Source organism: Artemia franciscana, chromosome 18, assembly GCF_032884065.1.
Source record: "Artemia franciscana chromosome 18, ASM3288406v1, whole genome shotgun sequence".
Lineage (NCBI taxonomy): Eukaryota > Metazoa > Arthropoda > Branchiopoda > Anostraca > Artemiidae > Artemia > Artemia franciscana.
In genome coordinates this window covers 36,753,061-36,778,261 of record NC_088880.1, presented here as the reverse complement: position 1 = coordinate 36,778,261, position 25,201 = coordinate 36,753,061, and the positions used below count along the sequence as shown (strand labels likewise).

The following is a 25,201-nucleotide window of genomic DNA, read 5'->3' as shown; positions in this document are numbered from 1 at the left end:
ACATTATATATCTATCTATATATATAAAAACTAGCTGTTGGGGTGGCGCTTCGCGCCCCCAACACCTAGTTGGTGGGGGCGCTTCGTGCCCCCCCCAAGCCCCCCCGCGTGCGTAAGTCGTTACGCGCCATTGAAGTTGTGTCCCTGTGTCCCACCTGTAAATATAGATATATATATATATATATATATATATATATATATATATATATATATATATATATATATATATATATATATATATATATATATATATATATATATAAATGAACTTGCAACATATAATTGTCCATGAGAAAAACAATCCGTATTCAGATCTATACCTCATTATTCTAATGATTGCCCTTGAGCTTTGTTGATGGTGATTGCTAATCAAACATTCCCTGTGTCCCCATCGTCATTTATATATCCCCCTGTGCCCCCCGGCGTCCCCCTTGTAGTTGTGTCCCTGTATCCCAGTCGTCATTTATAGTCGAAAAACATGACGTCAGCCGACACACAAACATGACGTCAGTCGACACACAAACATGACGTCAGTTGACACACACGTCCCAGTCGTCATTTGTGTCCCGGTGTCCTAGTCTGTAATTTCTTTTTGAGTGTCCCGGTCGTCATTTATATTCCCTGTGTCCTGGTCTGTATATACATTCGTTTTTGAATTGGTATATGATGAAATAATTTTTTTGTTTTTTTCCTTTTTTTCTTTTTAGTTTTTTTTTTTGGTTTTACCATTTTTTAGCTTTTTATTCTTTTTTCTTTTTAGTTTTTTTGTAGTTTTTACCTTTTTTAGTTTTTTTTATTTTTATTTTTTTTTAGTTTTCTTTTTCTCCTTTATTTTTCAGTTTTTTTCCTTTTTTTAGTTTTATTTTTCTTTATCAGTTTTTAGTTTTTTTATTAGTTTTTAGTTGTTTCTTTTTCTTTTTAGTTTTTTGCTGTTTTTACCCTTTTTTTAGTTTTTTTCTTTTTTAGTTTTTAGTTTTTTACCTTTTTTAGTTTTTTTTTAGTTTTTTAGCTTTTTAGTTTTTTTAGTAGTTTTTACCTGTTTTTACCTGTTTTTTAGTTTTTTTTTGTTTTTTTTTTCTTTTTAGTTTTTTTTCTTATTTTGTATTAATGCTGAAGAAAAGGTTCGAGCCTGGAACCTCTCGGACCTAGAACCTGGAACATAACTTTTTACCGACTCAGCTACTTCGGCTTGAATACATTTACCTTTTTTATTTTTTTTATTTTTTTTAGTTTTGTTTTTCTCCTTTATTTGTCAGTTTTTTTCCTTTTTTTAGTTTTTTTTCTTTTTCAGTTTTTAGTTTTTTTAGTTTTTTTTTTATTAGTTTTTTTTTTCTTTTTAGTTTTTTTTGTAGTTTTTACCTTTTTTTAGTCTTTTTTAGTTTTTTAGTTTTTAGTTTTTTACCCTTTTTTTAGTTTTTTTTAGTTTTTTAGCTTTTTTAGTTTTTTCTAAGTATTTTCTTTTTAGTTGTTTTTAGTTTTTATCTTTTTTAGTTTTTTTTTTTCTTCTTGTGTATTAATTCTAAAGCCAAGGTTCGAACCTGGAACCTCTCGGACCTAGAACCTGGAACATAACACTTTACCAACTGAGCTACTGTATTTGTATTTGTATCGGATTAACGACGCTTCTTGACTACTAAGGTCCCTGCGTCGGCCCTGTAGTGCATTCCTGCAGCATGGTTCGATCTCTGGGTCCCGTATTACCACGCTAAGGTCAAACCCACTGCGCCAACACAGGTAGTTATATAACTGAGCTACTTCGGCTTGAATACATTCGTTTTTGAATTGGTAGTTGCTGAAATAATTCAGACGTCATATGCGGACAGTGACGTCACTCGACACACACACACAGACAACTTATTTATATATATAAAAATAAATAAGTTGTTTGTTTGTGTGTCTGTCGATTGGCGTCATGTTTGTGTATCAACTGATGTCATGTTTGTCGACTGACGTCATTATAAGGATTGAGCTGTATGTCGTCATGAAGTTGTTTGTCGACTGACGTCATGTTTGTCAACTGATGAAATTACAGACCGGGACACAGGGACGCACATGACGACCGGAACACAGGGAATATAAATGACGACCGGGACACTCAAAGAGAAAAACTATAACGGGGACGCCGGGGGCACAGGGGGGATATATAAATGACGACCGGGACACAGAGAATGTTCGAAGAGAAATTACAGACCGGGACACCGAGACATAAATGACGACCGGGACACAGGGAATATAGGGACACAACTACAACGGGGACGCCGGGGGCACAGGGGGATATATAAATGACGACGGGGACACAGAGAATGTTCGATTAGCAATCACCATCAACAAAGCTCAAGGACAATCATTAGAATAATGAGGTATAGATCTGAATACGGATTGTTTTTCCCATGGAACATTATATGTTGCATGTTCAAGAGTCGGTAAACCTGACAATCTATTTATATGCACAGACGATGGGACAGCGAAGAATGTTGTATATTCGCAAGTTTTACGTAGTTAAAAACATATATATATCCATATATATATATATATATATATATATATATATATATATATATATATATCCATATATATATCCATATATATATATATATATATATATATATATATATATATATATATATATATATATATAAATAAGTTGTCTGTGTTTGTGTGTGTGTGTCGAGTGACGTCATGTTTGTGTGTCGACTGAAGTCATGTTTGTCGACTGACGTCATTATAAGGATTGAGCTGTATGTCGTCATGAAGTTGTTTGTCGACTGAAGCCATGTTTGTCAACTGATGAAATTACAGACCGGGACACCTCAAAAAGAAATTACAGACTGGGACACCCGGACACAAATCACGACCGGGACACAGGGAATATAAATGACGACAGGGACACAACTACAACGGGGACGCCGAGGGCACAGGCGGGATAAATAAATGACGACCGGGACACAGGGATTATTCGAATAGAAATTACAGACCGGGACACGGGGACACAAATGACGACCAGGACACCGGGAATATAAATGACGACCGGGACACAGGGACACATCATTAGAATAATGAGGTATAGATCTGAATACGGATTGTTTTTCCCATGGACAATTATATGTTGCATGTTCAAGAGTCAGTAAACCTGATAATCTATTTATATGCAACACACATATATATATATATATATATATATATATATATATATATATATATATATATATATATATATATCTATTCACAGGTGGGACACAGGGACACAACTACAATGGCACGTAACGACTTACGCGCGTTATATATATGTATATATATATATATATATATATATATATATATATATATATATATATATATATATATATATTCACAGGTGGGACAAAAGGGACACAACTACAACGGCGCGTAACTAATATGGCACGTAATGACTTACACGCGCGGGGGGGGCACGAAGCGCCCCCACCAACTAGGTGTTGGGGTGGCGCGAGGCGCCACCCCAACAGCTAGTATAAATATATACGTATATATATATATATATATATATATATATATATATATATATATATATATATATATATATATATATATATATATATATATATATATATATATATATATATATATATATATATATATATATATATATATATATATATATATATATATATATACATATATATATATATATATACATGCATACATAAATATATGCACACACTGTTAAGGGGAACCAAACATGATTTTGTTTGAGGACATCATAAACAAGGCACTGGTCTCCCACAAAAAAAAAGGAATTATTTCTGCAATAAAATTTTCCAATCTTAATTTAAAAGTTTCTAATGTAAAAAAAACTGAGGTTCTGAGCCCCACTTAGCATTGCAAAGCATTGTGAAGCTGTACAGTTGTATAGAATTAATTAATATTCTTTGTTTAAGAAAGCAAATGATGGTACAATGATTTTGTTATTGGGAAAATACAACGGTTTTGTCTCAAAAACGGGATGGAAAGACACTGTGCTTTCTTCTAGCGTTCTAAATAAAATGCACCTGACCCAGCCATTAAATAGGATATTAAGTGATATTGCATGAGCTGGAATTGTTAAAATATAACAATTCAAAATAGGGATAAAATCTTTTAATCGACAGTGAACAGATATAGAATTTTTAACTGGATATTTCGAACACATATATATTACTGCTGTTCATCATCAGCAGTACAACTGCTGCAGTAAAAATTACTCCCTTGACGTTTGATAACTCAGGGTAAAAGACAATCAATGAGCATTAATCTAAAGAGGTTGTAATTAAACACTAGCATAAATTCAGTCCATATAAAAGCAAATAGGGTCATTTTGAACTACAAAAAATTACTTCTTTAGACCCTTTAATCAGTCTAAACTCTAAAGGTACAGGATGACCAGGACCAATATCCCGATAGGTCGGAAATGCTTTATAACACTTCTATATTTAACAATTAAAAATGGCGACAGAAAGAAAGTAAAGATGATATTTTTAAATATTACCTTTAACCAAACATTTTTCCTGACATTTTAGGATTTCTTTTTCTGTCCTCTTGTTATCTTTCTGTATGCTTTCAATATCTTCCTTTAATAGTTCAATCCTCTTTTTCAAATCCAATTTTCTACTATTCTAAAAATATGAAAAGAAGATACAATTGATTAAATTAAATTAGGACTGTTCACATCAATCGGTAATTCTTGTACGTGATCATCACATCAACAACAATTGACATCATCAAGAATATTTATGACGACAACGACATGGAAAAAATAATCAGAGCAATTAAAGAAACAGGACATTATAAGGCATAGGTTCCGAGTCGACGACCCTGGCTGTATTCATATATTTCAAGTCTGAGGGGGTAAGAATTTCCTTTTTTTTCACTATACGACCGAAACTACTAAATTTGATCAAAGTATTTCTCTTTTTGCTAAAATTGAACTGTTAATACAATTAAGACTTATAATTCATAAACATTGATCTTTGGAAGGGGGATGAGGAGGTTCCTTATCCCCTTTATACTCTTCAGGAAAATAAGCATTAGAATATTACCAAAAAGATTGACAAGAACTTTTTGACAGCAAACACTTTCTTAGAAGCCAGAAGGACCAGTGAATAGTTAAGCAAGAGGAAAATTAACGAGACCGATTGGAAAATACGATCGATTATGATTATTACAAAAATTAAAACTTTAAAAGAGATAGTCAGAACTATTTCCACAATAAGCAGCATTCTCACTATACTTTCGCTGAGCAATTGGCTCAAAAACATCCATACACAAAAAAAAAATCAATACAGCCGAAAGGGTGTCTAATAAAAAATGCGTATCTGTTTATGCCTAAAATGCACCCAGGCATACAATGGAAACAACTAAAAGCTTTTTTTCAGTCTTGTTACTTGTGATAAATAATTTGTCTAGACCTGATTAGCTTAAAGACCACTGTTTAAGGCTTCTTTGAATAATAAAAAAGTAGAAAACCAACCTCTGTGACGGGTCAGTGTCTACAGTTATGTAAAAACCAAACAGCAGAATCCCAGAAACTTTTCACCCATCAAAAAATACACTTTGCTGTTTGTTCCAAAAACTCACCAGTAAGGTCATCCATAAGACAAGTAAACGTGTATTATTTTTAAAAATGCGAAAAAGTTTCGCAAAAAAAACTACACCACCAAATTCAAAATGACGGAGAACTGTGGAAAACCCCGAGAACGGGGTAGACTATATGTCCATGCCTATGGAAGTATAAGAATTTATATTTTTCCTCAGATGGACAGTTAGTGATGATTGTTTATTATTTTTTTTCAGTGTGTGGCAGTATTGAGCAAGAAATTGTAGAACAGTAGGAGAATCTTCATTCAAAGACATCTTTAAAGTTCTACAGCCCCTTCCAACCAACACAAAATTGCACCCCAACAAGGTACCAGTTTCTGCCATAATTGGCTGTCAACTGTCATATCAAGGAGGCACACTCGTGCCTCTATAAAGAGGCGACACACGACAATGTTAAGCGATCTTCGGTTCCAGTGGTCGCAGAGGGATGGGGAGGGATGCATTTCATAGCCCGAGCTCCAACTAAGAAACCTGCAAAATTTCATCCCCCTCCAACTTTTCCTTCATGGGGAAAATCTGGCCGAAAGTTTCGACTCGTCAACCCCAGCCCCCCTTTAAAGTTGTCCGATCGGGCTGAAATTCACAAGTTAAGGTCCCCTAGGGCCCAGGAGCTTATCCGCGAAATTTCAGCTCGATCCGATAACTCCTTCCCTGTTTTCCAGAAACCACGCATAGCCACTTAAAATTCATTTACTTGTTTTTCCTAGACGCCTACAGGTCACATCCGACATCGGATCTGGGTGTACGAAGACTCATTCGATGCGGAATTCTCCGAGTAATTTTCCTGGAAAGTTTCGTAGGAAAATCTTAACCCTACGAAAGTTTCGACCCTCCAACCCCCCCCCCCCCTTTTAACGTTGTCCGATCGGGCTGAAATTCACAAGTTAAGGTCCCCTACGGCCCAGGAGCTTATCCGCAAAATTTCAGCTCGATCCGATAACTCCTTCCCTGTTTTTCAGAAACCACGCATTAGCTACTTAATTAACGGATTTCGCTCCATAAGAGCCCATGTTAATTTGAAATTTTTAAAAGTTATTGAGAAGTTATATTTACACACATGCAAGTGTTTAGCTCAGTCGGTAGAGCGTGGGACTCTTAACCCTCGGGTCAAGGGTTCAAGTCTCTTACGGGCGGTTTTTTTTTCACAACATCAAAAAAATTTTGATAACACCTGGACAGCTTATCATTTGAGAGATAACAGAATATTAGCTTCTTATGAGCAAAAAAAAACATTTCGGTCATTCTATCTATTTTTTTTCTATTTTATACAATGATTTAAAAGCGGGGGGGGGGTTCCTCTCCTAATTCCTGTACGAGGAGTACATGAATTATTAAATTACATCCACCATGGATTGTAGAAAAACGTACAGAATTAATATGAAAAAAAATAAACCTGTACAAAAGAGTCTTTAAAAGCGGGGGGTTTGCCTCTCCTAATAGTCTTCTTATAGTCCTAATAGTCTAATTTCTCGATTTAATGAAACGTGGATATTTACTTATTTTATATAAATAGTTGCTAAATAAGATAAATAATGTATAATTTACTATAATTACCTAAAGATGTTTCCTATATGAGAAGGCATTTTTAGAATAAATTCTTTATTATAGGCTTTTGGACGTAGCGATCAAAATAAAAGTGTATAATTTTGTTAACACCTGGACTGCTTATCATTTGAGAGATAACAGAATATTAGCTTCTTATGAGCAAAAGAAACATTTCGGTCATTCTATCTATTTTTTTTCTATTTTATACAATGATTTAAAAGCGGGGGGGGGGGGTTGGGTTTGCGGCAGCCACTCAACTTCCTCTCCTAATTCCTCTACGAGGAGTACAGGAATTATTAAATTACATCCACCATGGATTGTAGAAAAACGTACAGAAATAATATGAAAAAAACTTCGTTTTCTTAAAGAGTTAAAGAGGCTGCGTCCCAAAGTCGAACCTTAAAACGTACAGGAATTAGAAGAGGCAGTTGGGGGGCTGCCGCCCCCCAAACTCCCCGCTTTTAAAGACTCTTTTGTACAGGTTTTTTGTTTTTTTGCTAACCCCCCGCTCTTGGCTTCGGAAAGGCCCTCTTTTAATTAACAAAAAATTGAAATGAATGAATAATGGAATAACTTCGAAAAATGTTAAACACAAGAGGACAGGAGAACCATTGCGCCGAAACTAGTAATTAGTAACAATGAAGTCCCCCCACAAAAAAAAACTGTACAAAAGAGTCTTTAAAAGCTGGGGGTTTGGGGGGCGGCAGCCCCCCAACTGCCTCTTCTAATTCCTGTACGTTTTAAGGTTCGACTTTGGGACGCAGCCTCTTTAACTCTTTAAGAAAACGAAGTTTTTTTCATATTATTAGTAGGAAGAGAGCCAAAATTCTATCGACTGAATTGCGATACACGTATAGATGGTTTAGAATTATCGAAATTCATTTATTCATGCAACATCACAGTTTTAAACGTCATGCTGCTTTGCAAAAATGCATTCTTCCTTAAAAATATTAAATTAAAAAAAAAACAAGTTTTTTCAACTGAAAGTAAGGAGCAACACTAAAACTTAAAACGGACAGAAATCATCAAGAACATAAGAGGGTGACTCCTGGACAGTTAGTGATGATTGTTTATTATTTTTTTTTCAGTGTGTGGCAGTATTGAGCAAGAAATTGTAGAACAGTAGGAGAATCTTCATTCAAAGACATCTTTAAAGTTCTACAGCCCCTTCCAACCAACACAAAATTGCACCCCAACAAGGTACCAGTTTCTGCCATAATTGGCTGTCAACTGTCATATTAGTAGGAAGAGAGCCAAAATTCTATCGACTGAATTGCGATACACGTATAGATGGTTTAGAATTATCGAAATTCATTTATTCATGCAACATCACAGTTTTAAACGTCTTGCTGCTTTGCAAAAATGCATTCTTCCTTAAAAATATTAAATTAAAAAAAAACAAGTTTTTTCAACTGAAAGTAAGGAGCAACACTAAAACTTAAAACGGACAGAAATCATCACGAACATAAGAGGGTGACTCCTCCACAACACTTCTCTCTTAACGCTAAAGGTTTTTAGTCCTTGAAAAAAGCTTCTTGGTGTTCTAATTAAACTAATGTAATGTTCAGGAATCGTTCTTAAAAGATTGGGACAGAATTTAAACTTTAGCATAAAGAGCGAGATGTTGTGGAGGAGTAACCCCCTCATATACGTAATAATTTTTGTTCGTTTTAAGTTTTAATGTTGCTCCTTACTTTCAGTTGAAAAAACATAAGAAAACAAAACATAAGAAGAATTTCTTATAGTAATTCAAACAAACTGCCCCAGTGCAAAATTCCCGTGAAAAAGTTGCCCTCTGGAAACTTCTCTCTCCATGGAAAATTATCCCCGAAGAAAATTCCACCAACAGACCCCCCCCCCCTCGAAAAATGTATGCATACTTCCCAATAACAAATACTATAAGTAAACAATAGGCAAATTTTGTAACTTAAAAAGACTTATCCCCAGGGGCTGTGGGAGAGTCATGATATCCCCAAAGGCATAGTTATTCGGCCTTTCAACTATGCTGAACATAGCTCAAAATGGCTATCTCAAAATTTTGACCAGAAGATTTTGAGAAAAAAGGGGCGTGGGAGGGTGCCAACTTGCCCTCCAATTTTTTGGTCACTTAAGAACTTTTTATTTCCGTTAGAATAAGCCCTCTCATGATATACTAGGACGATTGGGTGGATATGATCACCCCTGGGAAAAACAAACAAACAAACACGTATCCGTGATCTTTCTTCTGGCAGAAAATTCAAAATTTCACATTTTTTTAGATAGGCACTTAAAACTTCCACCGTAGGGTTATCTGATACGCTGAATCTGATGATGTGATTTTCATTAAGATTCTATGAATTTTAGGGGGTATTTCCTCCTTTTTCAAAAATTAGGCAAAATTTCCCAGGCTCGTAACCTTTGACAGGTAAGATTAAACTTATTGAAACTTGTATATTTGAAACCAGCACAAAACCCCAAATCTTTTGATATATCTATTGGTATCAAAATTCCGTTTTTTAGAGTTTCGGTTACTATTGAGCCGGGTCGTCCCTTATCAATTCGTTACCACGAACTGTTGGATATGGAGTCCCTACAGCACGAACATCTATTCTATATTGTTTATAATACTAATGGTTATGCAGTAACTGCACGGTTACGCACTAAATAGTAGTGAGCGGGCAAGTGAACATATCTTTTCAGGGTGGAGGGGTAAGTTAAAGCTCAAGAATTGTATATTTGGCCCAAAATTTTAACTTTTCATGACAGTTTGTTGATATCAATTAAATAAAAAGTTTTTTCAACTAAGAGTAAGGAGCAACATAAAAACTTAAAACGAAGAGAAATTATTCCTTTTATGAGGAGGGAGGCTCCTTCCTTATCGCTTGCTGTTTGGGCTAAAGTCTTAAAACTTTAAAAGTACTTCTCATTCAAATTCAACGGCTTTTGTATTTGAGCCTTCTTTGTGAAACTTATTTTTTATTTAATTTCTGACCTTCTGTCAAATCATGCCAGGAAATCCCTATCTTTTATCGTGCAAAATTTCTCCACAGAAACCTTCCTCCTGGTGGAAATTGCTTCCATAAAAAATACACCCCCCCCAGCCGACACATTTACGTGTGTTTACCAATAACATATACCATAAGTAAACAACAGACAAATTTAATAACCTACAGCCCATTCCTCAGGGACTTTGGGTCTGGTAATGTAACCCCCAGAGACATAGTTATTGGACCTTTCACTTATGCTAAATCACATAGCTATTTCAATACTTTGATCGGATGTTTTTGGGAGAAAAGAGGCATGGCAGGGGGATAAGTTCCCCTCAAATCTTTTGGGTCCCTTGAAAGGGAAATAGGACTTTTGATTAATGTTCAAATGAACCCTCTCCCAATCTTCTAGAAGCATTGGTCGGACAGGATCACGAAAAAAAAATATAATAATAACAAATAAACATGCATCCGTTATATTCCATCTAGGAAAAAATAAAATTCCATATTTCTGTAGATAGGACTTTGAAACTATACAGTAGGGTTCTCTTATATGCCGAAACTGATTGTAAGATTTCCATTACAATTGCTTGATTTTTGGGTGTTTCCTTTTTTTCAAGAATTAGGCAAGTTTTCTAAGGCCTGTACCTTCTGATGAGAAACATTAAACTTAATAAATTTTACATACTTGGAATCAGCATAAGAAATCAATACTTTTGACGCATTGATTGTAATCAAAACTCCTTTTATAGAATTTTAGTCCCAGCTGGGCCGAGTCGGTCCTTACTTGAATTAAATAAAAAAAAAACTTTTTTTAACTGAAAGTAAGGAGCGATATTAAAACTTAAAACGAACAGAAATTACTTCGTATATGAAAGGGGCTGGTCCCTCCTCAACGCCCCGCTCTTTACGCTAAAGTTTGACACTTTCTCTCAACTCTACTTTTTTAAACAGTAACAAATTTTAGCGTAAAAAGCGGGGGGCTGAGGAGGGACCAGCCCCTTTCATATACGAAGTAATTTCTGTTCGTTTTAAGTTTTAACGTCGCTCCTTACTTTCAGTTAAAAAAAAAACTTTTTTTTTTTTATTTAATTTCTGAACAATTTTGAATTAATGCATGTTTTGATTTTGGCTCTCCGCATATGAATAATTAAAATGAAATTTGTATGTTGATTTTTTTGGCTAAATGGCTTTCTCATAGGTTTGATCGAATGATTTTGGGAAAAAAGGACTCGAGACAACCAGCAAATAAAAAAAAAACAAGACAAATCTATAAACTGAGCAACAGTAAATGGCCCCCTTTCGTCGTAATTCTAGAAAGGACAATCCATCAATAACTACAAAAACGCAAGAAAATCACCAAATCCGAAAAGCAACAACAAAAAACACAGAACTAGAAACAGAGCAACAAATTACCCTTTTCGTCGTAATCCTGGAAGGGACAATCCATCGATTATTAAAAAAAAACTCAAGAGAACCAGCAAATAAATAAAAAAACAAGACAAACCTATATACTGAGCAACAGTAAATGCCCCCCTTTCGTCATAATCCTGGAAGGGACAATCCATCGATTATTATAACAACTCAAGAGAACCAGCAAATAAAAAAAAAAAAAAAAAAGACAAACCTATAAACTGAGCAACAATAAATGACTCCCTTTCGTTGTAATCCTGGAAAGGACAATCCATCAATAACTATGACGGATCGAGTTTTTGAGAGTTTTAAGAGATTTGTTGTACATATTTTCATTTTTTTTCACATTTTTCATTGTTTTCCCGAATTTAATAGATCCATAATAACAAAAATTCAACGTCGAGAGCAGGATGACACAACGATAACGTTTTCACGCACACTTGGGGGCTATGTTGACTAGGGACATACTAGCTCTCGAGGATTTTAGGTGATTATTTTCCATATTTTAACAAATGTTTTCATATTTTTAATATTTTGTTTAGCTTATGGATCGAGGTGTTGAGAATTTTAAGAGACTGTTTTCCATATTGTGATGTTTTTTTCACGTTTTCTTTGTTTACCCGAATAAAGACCTATTCATAGAAATCAAGACCAGTACACGAAGATTAATAACCAAGATGAGCCATAAGCAAGGAGCAAACATAAAAAACTTAAAACAAACTGTAGAAATCAAAGAAAATCCGTAGAAATCCTAAGCACTCCACAGAAATCAAGACCGATTCGTAAATTAAAGACCAAGATATTCAAACCAATACGTAGAAATCGAGACGAATTCATAGAAATCAAGAGCAATCATTAAAAATCCAGTGCAATTCATAGAAATGATGGCCAATCCATACAAATAAGGACTAATCCGTAAAAATCCAGACCAATCCATAGAAATCAAGACCAAACTTTAGAGATCAAGGACAATTCACAGAAATCCAGACCAATCCATAGAAATTAAATCTGATCCATAGAAATCAAGAAATTAACACCACTCTGCAGAAATCTGGACCGACCCGTAAATTTAAAGACCAGGAATTCAGACTAACCCACAGAAATCAAGGCCAACTTTAGAAATCAGGACCATCCCGTAGAAATCAAGGCGAGTTTCTAAAAATCAAGACTAATTTGAAGGAATCAAGAAACCAATTTGTAGAAATCAAGACCAAACCGTAAAATTCAAAGAGAGCCATAGAAATCCATATTAGTCCGTAGAAATCAACACCACTCTGTAAAAATCAAGACCATTTAGTAAAATTAAAGACCGGGAAATTCAGACCAATCCTTAGAAATCCAAAGGAATTCATAGAAATCAGCACCAACCCATAGAAATCAAGGTCAGTCTCTAAAAATCAAGACTAATCCGAAGAAATCAAGAGTACAATCTCTAGAAATCCGGAACAACCCATAAAAATCATGGCCAATCTGTAGAAATCAGGACTAATCCGTAGCAATCAAAACCAGTCCCTAGAAATCAAGACCTATCCGCGGAAATCTAAACAAACTATAGACATCAAGACCAGTCCGTAGGAATAAAGACCAACCCGTAGATATCCTCTACCGAGAACGATGAAAATGAAACAGGATTTGAATCAGCTTTATATGTAAAGGTAAGAAGAACAGTGAAAATAAAACTTCTGTCAAATCATGCCAGGAAATCCCTATCTTTTATCGTGCAAAATTTCCCCACAGAAACCTTCCTCCTGGTGGAAATTGCTTCCATAAAAAATACACCCCCCCAGCCGACACATTTACGTGTGTTTACCAATAACATATACCATAAGTAAACAACAGACAAATTTAATAACCTACAGCCCATTCCTCAGGGACTTTGGGTTTGGTAATGTAACCCCCAGAGACATAGTTATTGGACCTTTCACTTATGCTAAATCACATAGCTATTTCAATACTTTGATCGGATGTTTTTGGGAGAAAAGAGGCATGGCAGGGGGATAAGTTCCCCTCAAATCTTTTGGGTCCCTTGAAAGGGAAATAGAACTTTTGATTAATGTTCAAATGAACCCTCTCCCAATCTTCTAGAAGCATTGGTCGGACAGGATCACGAAAAAAAAATATAATAATAACAAATAAACATGCATCCGTTATATTCCATCTAGGAAAAAATAAAATTCCATATTTCTGTAGATAGGACTTTGAAACTATACAGTAGGGTTCTCTTATATGCCGAAACTGATTGTAAGATTTCCATTACAATTGCTTGATTTTTGGGTGTTTCCTTTTTTTCAAGAATTAGGCAAGTTTTCTAAGGCCTGTACCTTCTGATGAGAAACATTAAACTTAATAAATTTTACATACTTGGAATCAGCATAAGAAATCAATTCTTTTGACGCATTGATTGTAATCAAAACTCCTTTTATAGAATTTTAGTCCCAGCTGGGCCGAGTCGGTCCTTACTTGAATTAAATAAAAAAAAAAACTTTTTTTAACTGAAAGTAAGGAGCGATATTAAAACTTAAAACGAACAGAAATTACTTCGTATATGAAAGGGGCTGGTCCCTCCTCAACGCCCCGCTCTTTACGCTAAAGTTTGACACTTTCTCTCAACTCTACTTTTTTAAACAGTAACAAATTTTAGCGTAAAAAGCGGGGGGCTGAGGAGGGACCAGCCCCTTTCATATACGAAGTAATTTCTGTTCGTTTTAAGTTTTAACGTCGCTCCTTACTTTCAGTTAAAAAAAAACTTTTTTTTTTTATTTAATTTCTGAACAATTTTGAATTAATGCATGTTTTGATTTTGGCTCTCCGCATATGAATAATTAAAATGAAATTTGTATGTTGATTTTTTTGGCTAAATGGCTTTCTCATAGGTTTGATCGAATGATTTTGGGAAAAAAGGACTCGAGACAACCAGCAAATAAAAAAAAAAACAAGACAAATCTATAAACTGAGCAACAGTAAATGGCCCCCTTTCGTCGTAATTCTAGAAAGGACAATCCATCAATAACTACAAAAACGCAAGAAAATCACCAAATCCGAAAAGCAACAACAAAAAACACAGAACTAGAAACAGAGCAACAAATTACCCTTTTCGTCGTAATCCTGGAAGGGACAATCCATCGATTATTAAAAAAAAACTCAAGAGAACCAGCAAATAAATAAAAAAACAAGACAAACCTATATACTGAGCAACAGTAAATGCCCCCCTTTCGTCATAATCCTGGAAGGGACAATCCATCGATTATTATAACAACTCAAGAGAACCAGCAAATAAAAAAAAAAAAAAAGACAAACCTATAAACTGAGCAACAATAAATGACTCCCTTTCGTTGTAATCCTGGAAAGGACAATCCATCAATAACTATGACGGATCGAGTTTTTGAGAGTTTTAAGAGATTTGTTGTACATATTTTCATTTTTTTTTTCACATTTTTCATTGTTTTCCCGAATTTAATAGATCCATAATAACAAAAATTCAACGTCGAGAGCAGGATGACACAACGATAACGTTTTCACGCACACTTGGGGGCTATGTTGACTAGGGACATACTAGCTCTCGAGGATTTTAGGTGATTATTTTCCATATTTTAACAAATGTTTCATATTTTTAATATTTTGTTTAGCTTATGGATCGAGGTGTTGAGAATTTTAAGAGACTGTTTTCCATATTGTGATGTTTTTTTCACGTTTTCTTTGTTTACCCGAATAAAGACCTATTCATAGAAATCAAGACCAGTACACGAAGATTAATAACCAAGATGAGCCATAAGCAAGGACCAAACATAAAAAACTTAAAACAAACTGTAGAAATCAAAGAAAATCCGTAGAAATCCTAAGCACTCCACAGAAATCAAGACCGATTCGTAAATTAAAGACCAAGATATTCTAAACTTGAGGGTTTAGATAAACTAAACTTGAGGGTTTAAAATTTGACAATGTGGAAGATGGATGGAATAATTTCAGAAAAACAATTTGTGAAGTTGCTGATGGTGTCCTAGGGAAGAGTGCTAAGACAGCAACTAGGAATATTAGTGAAAAAGCTTTAGGTTTAATAGAGAGTAGAAGGGGTTTGTATAAGAATTATCTGAGCGATAGGTCGTATGAAAACAAAAGGAATGTAAAGAAAGTGGAGAAAGCATTAAAATATGAACTAAGGAGATGTGAAATGGAGGCGATGGATAAAATTGCTGAGGATCTGGAAGATGCGGCTAGACGGCATAATAGTAAAATATTATACTGGCATGTTAATAAATTGAAAGGGAGTAGCCGATCCGGACTAGTCCCAGTTAAAGATAGAAATGGGGTCACAATTAGTGATAAGGAAAAAGTTAAAGAAAGATGGGTGGAACATTTTGAGAATGTGCTAAACCGAGATACAGTTGCAGGAAAAGATATAGATGAAAATGAAAAAGTTTGTGATACCTTGGATGTGAAGGAAGATTTGTTTAGTGAGGAAGAATTAGCGACAGTACTAGAAGGATTAAAAAATAATAAGGCCCCAGGTGCTGATAGTATGATTAATGAGTTCCTTAAATATGGTGGCTCTGAGGTTAGGAATAAGCTACTGAAGATTATGAACATGATTTTTGAAAAAGGGGAAGTACCCAATGATTTTAGGAAAACCTTAATTAAACCACTGTATAAGAAAGGTGACAAGAGTGAATGTCGGAATTATCGAGGCATTAGTCTGGTCTCTGTAGGTAGCAAATTACTGAGTAATATGATACTTTTTAGACTGAGACATGCTGTAGACAAAGTTTTAAGGGAAGAACAATGCGGTTTTAGAAAAGGTAGAGGATGTGTCGACCATGTTTTCACTCTTAGGTTAATAATTGAGAAGTCCCTTCGTTGTCAAACACCTTTGGTCCTTAGTTTTATCGATTATGAGCAAGCTTTCGATTCTGTTGATAGAACAGCGTTAACAAAGGTCTTATCGTTATATGGTATACCAGAAAAATACATTAAAGTGATTTGCGCTATGTACGAGAATAATACTGCTGCGGTTAAGGTAGGAAATGAGGTTAGCAACTGGTTTTGTATTAAATCAGGAGTTAAGCAGGGTTGTGTTCTATCCCCCTTTATATGGATCATTTTGATGGACTTCGTCTTAAGGAGCACAGGAAAGGCAATTGGAGACCATGGAATCAAATGGGGAGGAAGAACGCTCCTGGACTTAGATTATGCTGATGATTTAAGCATATTAGATGAAAGTGTGAGCAAAATGAATGAATTTTTAGAGGTTTTACGAGTTCAGGGTGCTAAAATAGGCTTGAAAATTAATGTTAAGAAGACTAAGTCACTAAGGTTAGGAATAAGTGAAGATGAACAGGTGACCTTAGGTAACGAAAAGATTGATCAGGTTGGGAGCTTCAGTTACCTTGGTAGTATTATTAGTAAAGATGGTGGGAGCAGTGAAGATGTTAAAAGTAGAATAGCTAAAGCTCAGGGTGTTTTTTCACAGTTAAAAAAAGTTTGGAAGAATAGAAAGATAAGCCTACAAACCAAGATTAGAATATTGGAAGCTACAGTGATGACAGTGGTCAAATATGGCTCTGAAGCATGGACACTCCGAAAAGCAGATGAAAATTTACTAGATGTTTTCCAGAGAAATTGCCTACGGATTGTTCTGGGTACCCGGCTGACTGACCGTATTTCAAACAGTAGGTTGTACGAAAAGTGTGGTTCAATCCCGCTTTCTGGGGCTATAATGAAAGAAAGGTTGAGATGGCTAGGCCACGTTCTACGGATGAAGGATGACAGATTACCGAAGATTGTCCTTTTTGGCCAACCGTCTGGGGCTACACGGAAAGCAGGTCGTCCTTGTCTGGGTTGGGAGGATGTCATAAATAAGGATTTAAAGGAAATGGGAACTTCCTGGGAGGGTGTAAAGAGGGAGGCTTTAAATAGATTAGGTTGGAGGAGGAGCGTGCGTAGCTGTGTTGGCCTCAGGCGGCTTGGTGCTGCAGTGAGTTATTAGTAGTAGTAGTAGTATATTCAAACCAATACGTAGAAATCGAGACGAATTCATAGAAATCAAGAGCAATCATTAAAAATCCAGTGCAATTCATAGAAATGATGGCCAATCCATACAAATAAGGACTAATCCGTAAAAATCCAGACCAATCCATAGAAATCAAGACCAAACTTTAGAGATCAAGGACAATTCACAGAAATCCAGACCAATCCATAGAAATTAAATCTGATCCATAGAAATCAAGAAATTAACACCACTCTGCAGAAATCTGGACCGACCCGTAAATTTAAAGACCAGGAATTCAGACTAACCCACAGAAATCAAGGCCAACTTTAGAAATCAGGACCATCCCGTAGAAATCAAGGCCAGTTTCTAAAAATCAAGACTAATTTGAAGGAATCAAGAAACCAATTTGTAGAAATCAAGACCAAACCGTAAAATTCAAAGAGAGCCATAGAAATTCATATTAGTCCGTAGAAATCAACACCACTCTGTAAAAATCAAGACCATTTAGTAAAATTAAAGACCGGGAAATTCAGACCAATCCTTAGAAATCCAAAGGAATTCATAGAAATCAGCACCAACCCATAGAAATCAAGGTCAGTCTCTAAAAATCAAGACTAATCCGAAGAAATCAAGAGTACAATCTCTAGAAATCCGGAACAACCCATAAAAATCATGGCCAATCTGTAGAAATCAGGACTAATCCGTAGCAATCAAAACCAGTCCCTAGAAATCAAGACCTATCCGCGGAAATCTAAACAAACTATAGACATCAAGACCAGTCCGTAGGAATAAAGACCAACCCGTAGATATCCTCTACCGAGAACGATGAAAATGAAACAGGATTTGAATCAGCTTTATATGTAAAAGTAAGAAGAACAGTGAAAATAAAACGGGATTTGAACAGCTATGACCATTAAAAGCATCAAGAACAGAGTCAACAAAATGAGATTTACTTGTTTTGACGTCTGACAACAGACACATGATATGAACATTTGAATCAATTTGATCAGTTAAAGTATGAAGAACAATAAAAATGAAATGGGAGTTGAAACAGATTGATCTTTATTTTACTTTTATTGGTAAGATCGATTCAAATCTCACTTCATTGTCTCTATTCTTGATACTTTTTCAGGTTAAACCGATTAAAGTCCTCTTTTAAAAGTACCATAGTTTTTGGTTCTTTTACCGGTCAAATCGATTCAAATCACTTTTTAATTTTCATGCTTCTGGCTACTTTTAATGATCAATCTTTTCAACCCCCCTTTCATTTTCATTGTTCTTGGTACTTCAATTGACCGAATTGATTCAATCGTCATTTCATTGCTTCTGTTGTTGGTGCTTTAAATGGTCAAAAAATTAAATCCATTTCGTTGTCCTTGATACTTTTACTGGTCAAACCTATTCAAATGCTGTTTCATTTTTACTGTTCTTACTACTTTTACAGATCAAATCGATTAAGATCCCTTTTCATTTTCATGGTTCCCGACACTTCTATACATAAAACTGATTCAAATCCCGTTTCATGTTCACTGTTTTTGATAGATAATTTATACGGGTTGGTCTTGATCTTTACAGATTGGTCTCTATTTCTTGATTTCTGGTCATGATTTGTATCAAGAAAATATTCCAGGAATGATAATGTGCATCACAGGGTCCCATGGGTCAGTCACAGAGTGGTACAAGCCGGAAATTGCTATGGAGTATCAAGGTTTAAAAATGAAATAGTGAGTCCCACTGTTAAAAAAAAAACATCGGTCTGGATGTTCAACGTTTGAACCGCTTAAATGACGAGATGGGTGCCATGGATCAAGCGTAGAGTGTCACGAGTCATCAGAAGAAACGCTATTGGGAATCGATTTTGGTTTATAAGGTTTGCACGGTTATTTTTTGTTGGAAAATTATTGAAAATGCTTTAGAAATGATAATGTATGTCAGAGGGTGTCCTGGGCCTGTTACAGAGTGGCATAGGCCGGGAATTGCCATGGGTGATCACGAACGGCTTGGCTTGCGAAAACACAAACCAATGGAGTTGAAATACAATTTTTTATCAAGAAACGTCTGAAAATGCTTTAAGAATAATAATGTGTGCCAGACGGTGACACGAGCCAGTCAAAGAGTTGAACAGGCCAGGAATTGCCAGGAAATAGCAACAAAAAATGGAAATAAGTCATGCGTCTTGTGCCACCTTGAATTTAGCTATAATTACCAATCTGCACCCTCAAACGCATCTAGATTTATTGATCAAAAGCTATCGTAGTCAAGCAGTATTACATTTTTGATATCGTTGGTATAATTACAGCGAATTCCTCAACATTTTCGAGTTCTGAGTTCTTTAATTAACAATAAATTTCATAAACAAAAAATTACTTCAAGACAATCTCCCCCATAAGCCTCCAGGGCCAGGAAAGAGCAGGGGAGAAAAAAAACAACACCACAAAAAAATGTAAACAAAATCCAAAAAAATTGCGTCGCCCACCTTAATAATACAAAAAATGACAAGCTAGGCAGGGGTAGCATATGATTTCACCAACTCAAATAAATATCAACTTAATCCAGAGACATCAACTCCAAAGGAAATGAGAATAAAAACAATTATTTACTAGCTAGAAAATCTCTAACATAATTTTTGAGCATACCATACGAGTGGCAGCTTCGTACGAGCTCTGGGAGCATGTTCCACATCCTGTTGCAAGCTGTCAGAGGGTTGAAGTTAGACCTCACTGATGGAGTATGAAGATCCAGTAAATTGTTGGAAGTGCGGAGATGATAAGTCGATTGATCAGAAACAAAAGATATATTATTACATAGGACAGCAGCAAGATGGCCATGCAACTGTAAAAAGATGAAAGAAGAACAAGAAATAAAATAAAGAGATTTCAAATCAAGCAAGGGTTTAAGAGAAGATCGGTTAGTTTTCTGAATAAGAGTCCTTGCTTTATCATAAAGTTTTGAAAGTGGCTTCAAAGACGAGGGAAAAGTTGACATCGAAATAACAGAACAATATGAAACATAATACTGAACTAGACTACACAACAAGATTCTAAGAATCCACCCTGGAAATATGAATTTGAGCTTTCTAAGGATTCCGACACTCCTGGAGACTTTCATTTTAATCAGGTCAATGTGATGCTTGTAGGAAAGATTTTCGTCAAGCAAGATGCCTAGAAATCAAACGTAACGATCCTTAGGTCTACTTGAAGAACCTCTTGATACACGTATTTCATTTAAGTCAGGGCAAGCCTTTGAGACTCTGAAGAAATTGAGAAAACATGACTTTCCGACATTTAAGGCAAGATAACTTACATCAAACCACTGGATAAATCTTTCGAAAAGGGCTATCATCTTTGAACGAAGATCACACTCAGTTCTATCAGTTGTGCCAAAAGTACTGTCATCAGCAAAAGCAATAAGAATATCCGGTAAGGACAAACTCCTTTCACAATTAGTAACAGATACTGGTTGACAAAGACGACAGCAGATGGTAGGTTTCAAATTTTTAACCACATTAATAAGGTCATTGACGTCAATTAAAAAGAGTATCAGCCCAATGACGGATCCTTGTGTAACGCCAAACTCTATTGCAAAAGGGTTAGAAAACTACAGATCAACCGAAATGACTCGACATCAAGAAAAAGAGCAGCAGGTATCGGAACCAGAGTCAAGAGCGGAATTTAAATAATTCAAGGGAGTTGCACATGCATGCTCAGTTGAGTGCTTTGCCCTAAAACTAAGCTGAAAAATCATGAAAAAAGTGTTAAGAATAAAGAAAATCTGAAGTCGAGAAAGCATAGCTTTTTCAAAAATATTACTAAACAATGATAAAAAAGATATGGGACGATAATTTGCAGCATCATTAATTGATCCACCTTTAAAATGAATGATAACACGAGTGCGCTTTAGAACACTTGGGAAGACATTCAAAAGAAAAATTGACAAGTCTCGTGAGGGCAGACGCGATGACAGGAAGAATGAACTTGACAAACATAGTCGGAATACGGTCTGGGCCAGAGGATGAAGAACCCATCAAACCATTGACAATTCTGGCTATTTCAGCTTCAGCTTCATTGGAACCACAGGTTCCAATACCATTGATTTAGGACAAGAGGGTCCAAGGTATTAGCACAATAGGAAGTAAACGCATCTTGAACGTTTAGCTCACCCTCTACATTTTTGCCGTCAATCACAACACTTGAAGGGACAGAAGGAGGCAGAAAAGATGGCCTGATAACAGAATTGATCACTTGCCATGTCTTCCTAATTTCTTTATCGCACGCAGAGAATTTTCTATAATAAAATAACGATTTGGCCTTTCAGCAAAGCGAATTGTAAACTCTTCTATAAGCTTTGAAAATTTCAAACCGAAAATCACGCGAAAATGGCTATAAGGACCTGTAAGCCTTCCAAAGATTGTTTTTCTTCCTCTAAATTTTAAGGAGTCCAGGAGTCAACCAAGATTCAAAGGGGCTGTTCTTTTTGATGCTGGATTCAACTGGGATGTGTCAAATGTGACCAAGGTACTTTCTTTCAAAGAGTCATAAAACGAATTAAACAAAGAATCTATGTCAGATTCATTTTCAGAAATACTCCACGAACGACCCGCCAACCGTAACCTAAGAATATGCAAACCTTGATCGTTAAATTTTAAAGAAGAAAAACCAGCTCCTTGGCTCCTCCTAGACAACAAATCGGAAAAATCATATATGAAAAAAAAACAGGAAAATGTTCTGAGATATTACTCGTCAATACATAATTTTGCACCAAGTTTAAAGATGAAAAATTGTTATCAGGCAAAGAAGCGGTAGTGTTAGTTATGCGAGTTGGTATGCATGGACAAGATAATGTTCAACAAGCGAGCATTGTTGAGAGAAAATCCAAGGACGAGGATGACATCCGGTCACATAAATTAAGGTTGAAGTCACACATAATGACAAATTCACATGAACGAACTTGGATTATTTCCAAAACCTCATCAAGAATCTAAAGGAAAGAGAGAACAGACCCACTAGGAGACCGGTATATATTACCAACAATCGAAGTTTTAACTTGGGTTTTAATCTCAGTAAATATGGATTCAAAATGGATTCAAAAGACGTTCTGATAATGTCTCCTAAGCTATTACATAGCAATCTCATGTGCGTAATAGATCAATAATCCATAACAATTGTTAGATGCAAGCGCGTGCTGACTGGACTTGCTTGCTAGGGGTTGCATAGATAAACGATTAACTATCATATAACATCAAGTGGTTTGCACTCGGGACAATGCATTGCGTAGAATTTATTTCCTGGAAAATTCTAACATGAATAGCTTGTTGGCTCAGGTGCCTAAGGCACTATTCAGTTATGAAAATTTCTGGTTCCACGTTCGATTCCCACAGCAGAAAAATCTTTGATGACGGATTATTAGGATTCCTTGAATCAAACCACATCTTATGTAAGCGATTTGGGAAATTCCTTGATTAAACATCTCGAGGTAAAAAGGCCTTGTAGAAAAACAAAACAAAAACACGTGACTCTTAATATAAAAGCAGTAAGAGAAAGAGGTTAGAAAAAACAAGTACACAATAAACTATTACGGAACACTGACGTGCTCATAATCATTAATAACAAGATCTTGAAAAAAAATTATTTCGCAAAAAATGTCTCGAAGAAAAAATCTTGAAGAAAATGAAATCACGAAGAAAAAAACACCTTGAAGAAAAAAAAAATCTTGTAGAAAAAAACGACTTGAAGTAAAAACTCCTACAGTATTACGTAACACCCACGTGTGCGCAATACGTCATACTCAGTTAAAGTGGGGGGGGGGGGTTCCCCATTTGAGTAGCGAGCAGTGAGCTCTAGCGAAACAAGTCTTGAAGAAGTTACGTCATCCTAAATGAATTTGCATAAGTAAAAATAACATCCAGTACAAGGTAACACCCAGGTGATACTACTAACACCTGTGTCTTGCCCTAAGGAAATTGCCATTAATCTTCTTCGTGATTAACAGTGAAGAAGAAAATAATAGCGCCTATGTATGACGTGGAATACGCTATGGCATCACTACTGCTGGAGAGGGTTGAAAATTAAAAGCCCCTTTTATATTTACGATAACCATGAACATGAAACTAAACATGTAGAAAATTCAAACAAGATTTTTTTCCGAATTGAGGTACAGAACTATTATTAGAAATTCAAACACGCAAAAATTATGTTACATGTGAAGTAGGCTGCCACTACCTTACACTCCTCACTTTTCATACTATGTATTTACCTTTTACTGTCTACGTTTCAAGAATAATCCTCCATCTTTTACTAACGTTCGGTTTTTGTCTTTTTTTGCCCCTCTGTCCAATCACTTTGTCATTATTTTCCAATAATTTTAAAACAATTTTAAAAATTTAAAACCTGTTATTTTCTATTTTCGTGAATTGGCCCATCCCGTGTATATACAAATTTAAAAAACGTACAGTTCTTTGGATATATGTACATCCAAGATGCGACTGGGGGCTTTCATCAGTATTTATGTATTATTCTCAACCCCTACTTTTCAGAAATTTGGCGACGGAATAATTATGGCAGGGCTAATTCCAGCAAGTACAGAAATAGGCATTTCAAAGTCTTATGCTTGCAAGTATTTTAGGTTACTTTCATTAAAATTAGAACAGACTTTTAAAATAATAAAAAAAAACAGCTTATGTTGCTAGTTTTGACGGCATAATTACTTTAAACGGAACCTTATCCGTGCTTTTAAATTGAGCCCTGTTTTTAAACGGAGGCTTATCCCTGGATTCCATGACATCCCTATTCCATCATTCCATGACAGCCAGCAGGTGTGTTACCTCAGAGAGAATGTTTTCTAAGAGATACAGCTGAATGGTACGTAATTACAGTTAGGGATGAAGCAATCTTGCCTGACTGCTTTAGTATTGAAAAAGAGTTCAGTGTTTCAACATCAAGAATATTATTCTTTAGTAACGGATGCTTTTACTCTATTGGATAATCAAGATGCTTATAATGGCAAAACTGAGCCTAGAGTGCCCGTTGCTGCAGTAAAAATTACAAGGGGTCGCCGGTTAACCATAAAATGGGACGGCATGTTTCCGCGACGCGTTATATAATTGAAAAAATACGAATCGGAAGAACAGTCATGTTTTGCAGTAAAAATTGAATATAATGCATATACTATGATTACAAGACGAATTAAAGGCACGAGTAAAAAATAGTAGACAACCATCTGAATTAATCTATTAAAAAAAGGAATGAGTTTGTTACTAGTGAGATCCACGGTTAGCCTGTAATCGGTAGCGAGAGTGTCGGGATTAAAATGACTGGATTTGAGAAACAAGTTCAAGTTCTATTTATTTTCATAAAATAACAATAACAAAAACAATATCCCAAAGGGCTCAATGGCCCGTTATTTGGGAAAAACAAAGAATCATACGGAAATAAGTGACTTTAGAAAAATGTTTGATTCTAGATGATAGTTTTCTAGAGTTATCTTTTGAAAGGAAAATATTTTCTCAAATAATGCTTAACGATATAATGAAAATGAGTGTTCGTCTTTGGACTATTGTATGAAACTTTTACGTCGTAGCCCAGATACATTTACTGAATTTATTGATATATTAATTGAAACAAAAAAATGATATTGTAATTTTACTATTAATCACTACCTAGACAGCCATTTAGCCCGGCAGCAA

The 25,201-nt window shown here is 35.4% G+C and overlaps 1 protein-coding gene across 1 annotated transcript in view; it reads right to left on the bottom strand.

Moving 5' to 3' along the window:
• LOC136038967 (uncharacterized) overlaps nucleotides 1–25,201 on the bottom strand; it is a gene marked incomplete at its 3' end in the record, with an annotated part of 90,041 nt that overhangs the window by 30,035 nt on the left and 34,805 nt on the right. The window contains 1 exon segment of the mRNA XM_065722486.1: nucleotides 4,505–4,631. Within this exon segment, the coding sequence (XP_065578558.1) occupies nucleotides 4,505–4,631 (127 nt within the window).